The sequence below is a fragment of the Triticum dicoccoides genome, chromosome 2B (assembly GCF_002162155.2).
Source record: "Triticum dicoccoides isolate Atlit2015 ecotype Zavitan chromosome 2B, WEW_v2.0, whole genome shotgun sequence".
Classification (NCBI taxonomy): Eukaryota; Viridiplantae; Streptophyta; class Magnoliopsida; order Poales; family Poaceae; genus Triticum; species Triticum dicoccoides.
Window position 1 is genome coordinate 127,374,209 of NC_041383.1, and position 12,708 is coordinate 127,386,916.

The 12,708-nt window shown below is 42.3% G+C and overlaps 1 protein-coding gene across 1 annotated transcript in view; it reads right to left on the minus strand.

Annotated features, from left to right (window-relative positions):
* Positions 1 to 212: 212 nt before the first annotated feature.
* Positions 213 to 12,708, minus strand: part of LOC119360645 — a 63,101-nt gene continuing 50,605 nt past the window's right edge. Inside the window, exons 2-5 of the mRNA XM_037626192.1 lie at positions 1,585 to 2,801; positions 859 to 1,014; positions 559 to 748; positions 213 to 286 (exon numbers count right to left, since the gene is read on the minus strand). Of these exons, the coding sequence (XP_037482089.1) occupies positions 213 to 286; positions 559 to 748; positions 859 to 1,014; positions 1,585 to 2,801 (1,637 nt within the window). The remainder of the gene's footprint in view (positions 287 to 558; positions 749 to 858; positions 1,015 to 1,584; positions 2,802 to 12,708) is intronic.

Sequence of the window (12,708 nt, forward strand, 5' to 3'; positions counted from 1 at the left end):
AGATGAACTAGTTTATAGTATAGGAAGAACATCCCAACGATTTGTAGCCCATGCTACTAAAAAGGACGTCAAAAGATCGGGTGAAGCTTTGAAAGCATCATCAGTACTGCATGGAGATCAAGGGTTCTTACTGCACCTTGCTAACTACATAATGGATGGTCGATCGCTGGCAGGATTTAATATCTAGAAGACCCCTCGTAAACTTCTGGATGTTACATCCAGTCGTCCCCACATTCATCCAGTTCTTGCTTGGCGAGGTCCCTCATAAACTTCTGGCCACGGAGATCTGGTAGAAATATCAAAAAGTAGATGACTGTAGATTAGGACCATGTACGAAAGAACATCTTTTAATTTTACAGAATACACTTCGCATGTAACAGAATATCGATGAATACACTAAGCAGATTATATGCCCATTTATACATATTTAGCTTTTCAGGAACAAGGCAATGTGCTCTTTACATCTCAGTAAATAGCATATGAACATATAAACCAGTAAGGAAATACTGATATTGCAAGTAAATACGAAATGGTATATGAAGAAAAGGTATGACTCACAAGCATTCCCGCTCCGACGCACATAAATATTCTCTAGTGGTATACCATTTGCCCTGAACATATGTGCCAAGGTGTGGACTCTCCCATCATCCTTTGAACATTTGATCTTCACCATTCTAAGTTCTTTGCAAGTAAATGGTCTTCCCTGTAGTTTGATACCTGTTTCCAATGCCTTCCTTGTGCTGAAGTTCTTTAGCACATTAACCAAATTGTCATTAAGTGTGCGATCAGATACTAAAAAACTAAGAACAATGAAGTCAAGGATCAAGTAGCATACACCAAATATGTAATCACACATACCAATTTGAGTTGGAGAAAAAGCCTCTTTATATTAGGTGAATGCTGTAGCAAGAAAATTAATGCATCGAAATCAGCAGCCATACACCATTCACCAAGGGACAGGGTCTTCAGGTTGCTAAAAGTTGGACGCCTTCTCAATTCCCTAGTCAGAACCACCTTCATAATGCAGACAAAAGAGTATTCAGCAAAGAACAGTAGTAACTCGAATCAACATCTCACAGTAAAAACTGCATATGGATGGTTTATTCAACAGGAAAAAGAAACCCATCTCAAAAAAGAAGGGAAAACAACATCTATCATATAGTGATGTATTGCTAGAAGAGTAGCACGTATTGGTTTCATTTCATTCATCTTTCTTTTCTAGTAACTGAAGGAACATCGGCCTTAGACACTCTTATAAAAACTGAATATATATAGCTAATCTGTTGAAAAGATACACTGTTGCAACAAAGAGAAAAACAGCAAAGTTCCTATGAGAACATAATTGATGAATAATACTCCCTTGAAGCTACAATTGATGATTAAACAAACTAGTACTACACCAGAGCAGAAGGTCAAAAATGTGCTCATTCGACACATGTGTTCTATTGGAGGGAACCCGGCATTTCAATGTGAAACATCCAGGAAAAAATGTCCCACATTATAACTATGGCCATGCCAAGGAAAATATAAATAGAAAATAAGAGAGGAAAAAGATAAATCAGTAAAAGATGGTGACAGCTATACCTCTCCAGCATCAGTTAACAACTCCAAACTCGTAGCTGTGGAAAGGCTCTCAAGCATATGATGGCCACCTAGAATATTATTACTAGTATAATTTCCACCACTGATTTTTCCATAGTTACCATCTTCACTGGAAAGCTTCCCTTTACCTTTATAGCCATACTTTGCATCGTTTGCGATCTCACCGTATTCATTGGTATTGTCATCACTATCAATATCGCTACCATAATTATAATTATCCTTGTAACGACTGTGCCCATATCTTTCTTCAGGAAAACCATATCCATATCCAAACTTATCAAAAGCATCATCATCATCACTCAAGGAAGAGGCATCATGAATCCTATAGCTCCTCTTATCATCATTGCCGCCGTCATCAGTAGTTTCATCACAGTCATCTTTATCGCTGATGTGTTCACATTCATTGCTCAAGAAATGGTCATCAAGTAAGATAGTGGCTGTGACCAGTGACCCAAAGTCGGTAAATGACGGAACTTGGACATAAGGTGTGATGAGGCGCAGAAGTACGAGGTTGGGAGCTGCAATGGAGAAGCCCGAATTGAACTTGCACTTAAGCATGATTAAGGTCTTCAAAGAGGCGGACACAATCCCAGGGCTTGTCACCAAGCAATCCTTGAGATCCAGTTCTTCCAAGGATTTGCAACTGGCAGAAAGCTGTCGGAGGATACTGTCATCGAGCCTGGCGTAGGACAACTTCAAGATCTTGAGGTGGCACGAAACAAAGGGCACACCATCCAACGACGCGGCTCTCTTGTGATGCCCAGCAAGATGAATAACCCGCGCCTTGCGCTTGAGAGCAGTCCTAATCCAGATGCTGGCGTCCTCCTCGTTGAAGCCGGCGTCCTCGTCGCTGGGCTGCAGGCGGAGCGTGTCCACCGGCACCGACACATCGCGGAGGAGGAAGAAGCGGTGCATGAAGTCACAAAACTCCTGCGGAGGGTCGCCGTCGCGGCTCATGTAGCGCAAGCGGAGGTCGACGAAGGGCACGGACTCCCAGAGGTGGCGCCACCGGCGCGCGAGCACGCAGGTGGGCACCGCCTCCCACGCCTTGAGGAACGACATGATGTGGTGCAGGAGCGCGTCCGGGAGGGCGCTGAGGCGGTCGACTGCGACGGCGCCGGAGCCTGGCGCCTGGTCGGTGCGATGGCGCGGCCCCCAGCGCTGGGTGGTCGTCCGGCGCATTTCGTCGAGCAGATGGCCTGCGCGCAGGTTCAAGGACGCCCAGCGTGAAGATTATGCAGGGAAATCCATGGAGGGATGCGCTTATGGGGAAGGGGATCGGAGGGAGGGAGGAAAGGATCGAACTTACCGAGAGATCCACCCAAATGGTGTTGAGTTCTTGTCGCTTTTGAAACAAAAACTCGAAATTTTGGGGATGGAGGCGATAGTCACTCCCCTTCTCCGCAAATGGAGAGGTGGCCGCTTAAATCACGTTTTGTTTTTTTTTTTGTTTTTTAGGCAAACCAACAAAGCTTTATTCACCCGTCACACAGTTTACAGGGACGAACAAAAGATCCCCAGGGTGGCCTAACCATACATGGTGGCCAACCCCGAGCGTTAACGCATGCTTTGCTAGTCTGTGAGCCTCGACATTCGAGGTTCTAAACTCGTGGCTAAAAAAACAAGAAACTAAAGAAGTAGCTTGTGCCTTGATTTTCATTACAATCGCCACATAGGATGAGGCAGTTCCTCCCTTGATCGCTTCGACGGCCTGCTTGCAGTCGGATGCCACATGAACTTGTTGAATGTACAGATCATTAGCCAGTGCTAATGCCTCTCTAATGGCTAGAGATTCCAGAACTTCAAGATCATCGATGTTTCTGAAAAAAAAACTACAGAGGCTCCCTGGTAGATGCCTTCTGAATTACGCACGATAGCGCTCACGGCACCAAAACCTCCCGCTCTAGGCGTAGCTGCGTCGACATTGATCTTCACATGTCCTTCACGCGGTGGAATCCATGAATTTGGTCGCTCCTCCTGAGGCGCCGGTCGCAGTACCGGCTTCTTCAACCCTTTAAGTTCAGAGAGATAAGTTTCGACGAAACTATGGGTCGCAAAGGGAGTTTGGAAGATTCCCTTGTGGATAACCTTGCGGTGATCATGCCAGATCGCCCATAAGGTGACAATTAGTTCTGCGAAGTCTTCCGCTGGTAGTGATTCACTCATAGTAAAAAGCCAAAACTTTGCGCTGTCAACTCTAGTCTCGCACATATGTTGAACCAGTTCTTCTTTGCTCAAAGCCCACACACTCCTTGTCATGGTGCATTCAATTAACGAATGTCTCCAGCTATTTTCAACACCACACAATGCGCACACGTGAGAGGGCGACATATTACAGTGATGTAGAACGTCACCCGTCGGCAGTGAGTGTTGAGCTAGTCTCCAGGTGAAAACCTTTAGTTTTGATGGGACTTGCATAGACCAGATTGAAGACCATCCCTTCTTCTCGCTGTCACTGTTGGACACATTGTGCCCCTCCTCGAGCCAGGCCTCTCTACTTGCCTTAATGCGCGAAATTATCCTATATGCCGAGGCAACAGAGAACCGGCCTCGGGGATCTTCAGCGCATGCCCAAAAATCGCCGACCTGACTCGTGCACAGAGGGATCTTGAGGATCATATCTGCATCCAGTGGGACAAACACCTCCCGGACCAAATCCTCTCGCCATGATGCTGTAGTGGTGCTGATAAGATCTGAAACAAGACGAGGAGGGTTAGCAACCCTCGAAGCAAGAGGCCTCATCAGGTCATCCCTGGGCAGCCAATTATGTTCCCAAATTTGTGTTGTGGTTCCGTCTCCTATCCTCCGAATAATCCCGTTCAACATAGTGTCCCGCCCATCCAAGATAGAGCGCCAGATCTGCGATGGTGATGGACCAAGTTCAGCCTCTACAATTGTGGTATCCGGGAAGTAGACAGCCTTCAGAATACGCGCACTCAAGGACTCGGGATTTTGAAGTAGTCGCCAGGCTTGCCGAGACAACAACGCAAGGTTGAAAAGTTCCATATCTCGAAACCCTAGACCGCCCAAATTTTTAGGATTGGTCATAATATCCCGGGATACCCAACACGACTTTCTTTTTCCACGTTTGCTACCCCACCAGAATTGACGAATGAGGGAAGTAATACTCTCACAGAGACCCCTTGGCAATCGAAAGCAAGACATTGAAAACACAGGTATGGCTTGTGCAACTGATTTGATCAACACCTCCTTCCCAGCGGTAGACAAGAGCTTCTCCATCTAGCCCTTGATCCTTTCCCATACCCTATCATGGAGATATTTGAACGTGCCGTTCTTTGACTGCCCTACATCCGTCGGCATCCCCAAGTACCTTTCACTCAAGGTCTCATTTTGCACATTAAGAACATCCTTTACCTCCTGTCTTTGAGGAACAGGGCAACCCTTGCTAAAAAAGATAGAGGACTTTTCATTATTAACTCTCTGTCCCGATGCTCCACAATAAACATCCAATAGGTTTGAAACCCGGGTTGCTCCCTCCACACTAGACTTAAAAAGTAGCAGGCTATCATCTGCAAACAACAAGTGGTTAACAGTCGGAGCTGTCGGTGCCACCTTGATGCCATTAAGCATTGATGACTGAGTATTAGATTTTAAAAGGCACGAAAGGCCCTCTGCTGCTAGCAAAAATAGGTAGGGGGATATGGGATCTCCCTGTCGAATACCTCTTGTGAGTTTGAACTGTTCCAGCTTCTCTCCATTGAATAACGCCAAAAAGGATACAGACCTGACCATGGACATAACCACATCAACCCATGCTGGTGCAAAACGTGATCGCCTGTAAATAATCCCACTCAAAACGTGATTTATGGCCTATGAGTGTCATAAATCACGTTTTGTTCCAACGGGCCTTTGGGGCGTAAACGCATTTGGTGGCAATGGGCCTTTGGCCCAGTTATTTAGGGCATTTCCTATTTGGCGCTGCAGGCGTCCGAACCCTCCTATACGCCGCGCTTTGCGGCAAATTGGCGGCGTGCCGCACAGAGAGGGATCCGACTGGGCCGGCCCATGGAGTTCTACCGCATGATGCAAAAACACAGGAGAAGAATGAAACACGCGTGACCCAGGAGTCGAACCTAAGACCAGCTGCATACTAGCACGCACTAGTAGCCACTACAACTAACCACTACTGCTGTCAAATAAAGCAGTGTATAGCTTAAAGAACTAGTCATAAATGTAAAACAGAAACGGTATCCTGCAGCGACCTGGAACCAGTACTGTAGAAAATTAGGTATTGTAGCGAATCTGAATTAGTTACTGGGGTGAACTTTTTTAATGCATATTTTGAAAAAGTATCAACATTTCTTGAATTCCTGAACAAGAAAAACGGAGACAGAAACATTTTTTGAATATGTGAACAAAAAAATTTGAAAAGGCTATGCACTGCTTTATTCAGTTTCCATGCGTGCTAATGATTCCAAGTTTCCAATTGTCCGATTTATAGCGCTAATATCTAAGAACAACAACAGTGATAGAACACAACACTTTTTGATTTATTCGAACAAATCTTGAAAATTATGAACAATTTTAAGGTAAGTAATGTTTCAAAGTTTGAACATTTGTGAAACAACACGAACAAATTTTGAAACTCCAAACAAAATTTTTGAATACGTGAACAATTTTATAAACAGGAACATTTTTTGAAATTTCTGAACAAAAAGTTGAAAAGCTGACCATTTATTGAATCTGCGAACAATTTTTTGAAAACACGAACAATTTTTTAAAAAACACGAACAACTTTTGAAAAATGGGAACAAATGTGAAATCCCAATTTTTTTGAAAAAATGAACAAATTTGGAAACGTGAACATTTTTTGAAAATCACGAACAAAATTTGAAACTCTAAACAAATTTGGAAACACAAACAAAATTTTGTACATTTTTTGAAAAGAATGAAATGTTTTTTGAAACCTGAACAAAAAAGTTCGAATATCTTTTTTAGAACCGAACAAAGTATTGAATATACTGAACTTTTTTTTAAATTGCGATTTTATTAAAAAAATAAAGAAAGAAACAGAAAAACAAAAACGAAAAAACGTGAAAAAAATGAAACAGATAATAGATGCCCTCTTGCATGTTAGGACACTAGAGTTGTTAAGCTGCAGCGGCCAGCTACCCACCTCCACGTGTGGGAGGTCTGATGTTCGATTCCTTGCTTTCTATGTTTTTTTGGGATTTTCTCTGTAGGAAGCATCCGTCATGGGCCGGACCGCGAACGATCGATGGCGTGCGGCCGGTCGACACTTTGCCGCATAATGCGGCGAATAGGGATTTCCCAAGTTGCTGGTGTTTCGCACAGAGCCTCCACTTGGCGGGCTTGTTGAGCAGTTTTCTGTTTCTACTGTTTCACGAGCGAGCGAGAATTCAATGTTTCTGTTTGCTTCCCTTCTGTCTAAAAAAGAAATACCATGGTTGCAGGGATTCAAACCCAGGACCTTACACTATATGAAAAGTGGTACTACCAGTTTAGCTATCAGTCGTTAATGATTCTTCAGCAGCGCCAAGCTTAAAGAACCAAACATGCAGCGCAGTCCAAAATATATAACTTGATTCAAAAGCATTTTTATTAAAAAAAAAGGGATCTGTGACACATAAGCAAATTGCTGATTTGCAAAAAAAAGAGAAATGTTTGCAAAAATCAGGAACATTTTTTTGAAATGGGAACTTTTTAAAATTCCAAGACAGAAATTGAAAACACGAACATATTTGAAAAATGTGAAAACAAGAACATTTTCTGAAAATTTTAAACCGACCAATTTTCAAAACTCCTGAAAAAATGAAAACATGCACATCTTTGAAAATTGCGAACAATTTTTGGAAACGAGAACATTTTTGAACTGCCCAATTTCTTTTTTTGAAATTTGTGAACAAAAAGTTGAAACTGAACAATTTCAAAACTCCTGAATAAAATGAAAACATGCGCATTTTTCAAATTTGTGAACAAATTTTGAAAGCGGGAACATGTTTTGCACTGCCCAAACATTTATTGAAATTTGTGAACAAAAATTTGATACTGAACGATTTCGACACACCTGAAAAAATTAAAACATGCACATTTTTTAAAATTGTGAACAATTTTTTGAAAACGGGAACATGTTTTGAACTGCTCGAACATTTTTTGAAATTTGTGAACACAAATTGGAAACTGCACAATTTCAAACTCAAAAGTGAGAGTGTGCACATTTTTCTGAATTTTTTTTGAACAATTTTCAAAAATGGGAACATTTATTGAAATTCCTGGGCAATTTTTTAACAAATTCTGAAGGCGGAACCATATCTCTTAAATCGAACATTTTTTTGTTTGTGAACAAAATTTGAAAAGACGAAAACATTTTTTAAATTCTAAAATTTTATAATTTCTGAACAAAAATTTGAAAACAGGAACATTTTTTTTGCCTAGGCGAACAAAAAAATTGAAATTGCAGAACATGATTTTGAAAAACATTAAACTTTTTTGAAGTTGGGAACAAATTATGAAATTCTGAACAAAGTTTTAAACCACGAACTTTTTTTGAATTTTTAAACAAATATTTAAAATGGGACATTTCATGATATTATGAACATTTTTTGAAACAAAGCGAACAAAATTTGAAAACAGGAACTTTTTTTGTAAAAATGAAAAAAATTGTAAAGTGCGAACATTTTTGAAAAAGAAACAGAAATCTCAGAAAGAAAATGAAAATGAAAAAAAATAAAATCAGAAAAAAAAAGAAACAAGTAAAGAAAATAAACAGAAAAAGGAAACAAGAAGAGAAAAGGAAAAAATAAATAGAAAAAAACAGAAAAGAAAGAAATCCGGTTTAGGAACCTTCTAGAAGGTTCCCAATACCGTAAAACCCAGCTGGGAACCTTCAGAAGGTTCCCAAAACCGGGGACGCTGAAACCGTGCAGACGGGCCGGTCCAAAACCAAAACGATCGCCTGTGCGAAGCAGTCTCTGCCGCAGAGAGCGGCGAATAGGGAATTCCGGCGCCCGTTAGTATGCATTTTGCAAACGGGCGCCTGCAGCCCCCAGCGCTGGGCCGGCCCAACTATCTTATTGTTTAAAAAATGGTTCGTGTTCGTCTTATCCAAAAAAAGACTTTGTTCGTGGGGTCGAACTCACGACCTGATCGTTCGAAAGGGTGCACGACAACCAGCAGGCTACTAACCAGCTTCGTGTGCTGGTTTGATCGTTTTCCTCTCGTATTTCATTGTCAGTTCGTTTTGTTCTTTTTCTTTTTCCCTTTTTTTCTACTTCGTTTCGTTTTTCTTTTTTCTTTTTCTTAAATGCGGGGTTTTTTAGTTTGTGAACTTTTATTCGAAACAGATGAACTGTTTGTCAAATACAACGAACTTTTTTCAAATTTGGTGAATTATTTTTCAAAATCGATGAACTTTTTCAAATTCAATGATTTTTTTAAATCAATGAACTTTTTGTCTGAAAAACCAGTGAACGTTTTTTAAATCCGATGAACTTTTTTCATTTTCGATGAACTTTTTCCAAGCTGATGAACTTTTTTCAAATTCGATGAATTTTTTTCATTTTTGATGAACTTTTTTCGTTTTCGATGAACTTTTTCCAAATTGATGAACTTTTTTCAAAAAATGTGAACTTTTTTCAAAATTGAACGAACTGTTTTTCAGTAGAAAAAAATATACTTTTTACCAAAAGAACCAAATAACTCAAAAATCTTAATGGTCTAGTAAAAGGCTGAGCAATAAATAGCGTGTTGCATTAGTTCTAAAGCAGTTCGCGTTGTATTCATTCACTACCGGTACATTGCTCTGGTGGTTAAGCGAAGAAGTTACAGGCAAGTGCGGCGCGAGATCGAATCCTTGTTCTGTCAATTTTTTGCCTGCTTTTTATTCGTGAATCCTGGGCCGAGTGTGGAATTGGCCCACAAAGGGTGCGCTGTAGGCGCCATTTGCAATTTAGGGCGTAAACGGACTAGATGCAGATTGGATATACGCTCAAAAGTTTCTCAAAACAAAGGAATATTGGCTCAAAAGATTCTCAGGAATAAAAAAATATACGCTAAAAAATGCAGATTGCATATATTCTCAAAAATAAAATAAAAATATGCAAATTAGGATAGTGCCTTCCTGATTTTGGTATTCGTATTTTTCAAAGCGATTGGATGCAAAGCGCATCAAAGAATACAAACAAAATAAGCATACATCTAACCTCTGTGTAGTTTTTTTTAGACCTAACCTATGTGTAGTTAGGATGCACACATAACTAACACCAACAGACACAACCATCAATGCCAAAAATTGAGAGACTAAATACTACTTCGCCTCCTCTCACAACTGCTCAGGTGATTTGGGTATCTCTGCCTCCCGTCAACGCCGCCGTCGGTCCACCTCATCTTCTGCGACCTTAGGGCCATGGAGGTGTGGTGGGCATCGACCCTTGCAGGCGGGAGGGTTCCTACCTAGTTTTAGGTGTTTGTAGGTCGATTGGGGTTTGTGTCCTTCTCGGTAAGGCGGGGGCGGCCGCTCCTTGCGGATGGAATAAGGTCCTCACGCCTAGCCCTCGTTTTCGGCAGTGTGTCTAATGTCATCGAAGGGCATGTGGAGGTGTGTCCCCAAAAAATCTTGTAGGATTCGGTCGATGTTCGTCATCGATGAATCTTTGTGGATCCAATCTTCGTTTTGTGTGACTACGGTTTGGATCCCCCCGATCTATGCTTCTACTCATCGACGACGGTTGTTGTTCTGGTGCGCTGGTCCTGTGGCGTCTTAGCACGATGACTTCTTGACTATCTACCACAACAAAATTCCCTATTGCGGTGAGGGAGAGGTGTTGACTATGGCCTACCTTCGGCTTACTCCGGTGCTTGTAGTCATCGCTAGATGGTCTACATATCCAGATGTAAATTTTATTATTTATGGTGTTCTTTGTACTGTCATGACAGACGATGAATAGAGTTTTCCCAAAAAAAATAGTAACGTACACACGAAGAATCACACCAGCAAATAGCAAAATCATACAAGACCGAAGCTATGCATTGGTGGAGTAAAAAACTCCACAACGATGAAAACAATGGTTAACAAACTTCAACAATGACCATATCCGCAACAACCATGCCTTGACATCACAAGTAAACGAGAAATGCTGTCCAATAGCAATGCCTTTACGAAGGGAACGACGATCAAGCGCCATCGTCGCCAGATCCAACTGCCGAAGGCCAGATCATGGATTTTCACCTTGACGATCAAGTCTGAGAAAATCTGAGGAATGTCATCCGAAAGGATCGACATGGACCTAGAGAGGGGGTGGATAGAAAAAAAATCAAAATTTACTTGTTAATTAGCAAGTTTAGGAAAATGGGGAATATCAATGTACACCTAACAATTGCAATGGTGAGTCAAGTTTCTATCAAAGATGATAGCAAAAATAGTGCAAACTAAACAACATAATACGATATATCGACTGCAAGGACAAGGAAAAGGTAACCACAAGTAAGGGGAATATCAAGTTTCTAGCAAAGATGATAGCAATGATAGGGTTAGTAATAACCGAACTCTCGAGATGAGGATGTATCTTACTGTTCACTTCCTTGGAGGGAAACTAGTCACCGTTGGAGGGTTGGGTGTTACCACGAAGGCTCATCCCTATTCTCCTTGAGATATCACAACAAATGTGATTCCTAACCACTAGTGGTAGACCTAGACCTTTAGGTGGCTCCAAACCTTCACAAACTTTTTGGGGTAAATCACAATTTGGTTCCTCACTGGAGCATTCCTATCACCTAGGAGTCTTCAAGCTCCTAGAGTAACAATATTCACCACGAAAACAAGGAGGAATCACCTTTGCTTTGGTGAATGTGTAGATGGGGCACTACTCCTTCACTCCTCAAAAGATCAAGAGCTTTGGGTGGCTAGGGGGTGATCTCCAAGAAATCAAGTTCTAAAAATGGAAGTGAGAGAAATGGAGTCATCACTTTCTTCTTGGAGAAGAAAAAGACAATTTATAATGTCACCGAAAATCCAACCAAATTTTCACAGATTCTTTTACCCCCGGAAGTTCCGGGTAGTCCTGGAAGTTCCGACCACTAGAAGTTTCGGGCAGATTCCGAGGTTTCAAGAGACATTGCACAGTTTGTGCAATCTCTCTCAACGCCCCGAAAGCTGCCTAAACCTTGCCTCAGAAGTTCCTGGCTACCCCGGAGGCTCTAGGGTTTCCAGAACAATGTGTACCTTAGTAGATTTAGAGGACCTCTCCTCGCACATTTTTGTATGACTTGGGTACATATATTTGGTGTACGTGTAGTCGATTCCCACAATACCTTCATGGTGACCCCCCTCTTGATAGTGTAGTTGCCCTATTATGGACTAAAATATTAAGAAGTAAAGACACTGGTGAAATTCTTCTTTTACCTTTTCGAATTGAGGAGCACCTAACCATCGATGCATTGTTCCATGATGTGGCAGCACTATCTATAGACTCAAGAATGTGGTTAGAACAGCAAGTTATGTTGTCATTAGCACAAAAAATATTTAAGGGCATAAATGCCCTTTTAACCTCTTCATTATGGCATTGATGACAACATAATAGACAGAGTAGCAAACTAAATATGATAATAAGTCACAATGAACTAGCCAAGAGCTTCCCGTAGACATATGCCTTATTTTAATTTGCCTTGGAATACAAAAGGCATTAGAGCATCTCCAGTTGCACCCCCAGAACAGCCTCCCCAGGCGATTTTTTCCGCCGGCGCCGAAAAAGCGGCCGAGTCGCGCCCCCAGGAGCATGTTTTTCGCCGGCTTGGCCGAAATCAGCGTCGGCGGACCCAGGCCGAACCCGACGCGCCGGGGGCGCTCGGGGGCGCCTGGGCGAGCGTTTTGGCATGAAACAGCTGCGGGCCAGCTGAGTCAGCGAGACGGCCGCTTCGTCGACCTCATCGCCTCGGTTCCCGAGGGAATCAATGCGAAGGCTGTCACGCTGCCGCGCCGGTTAGCCTCTATTGATGCCTCACAGGCAGCGCAGTGAAGACGCCGCCGACGCGTGTCCGCCCGCATGCCGCCCTGCCCGCCACCCGCTTCGACTATAAAAAGGCGCCCTCCCCGCCGGTGAGCGCCACAATCTCTCCTCTCCCTCCTGC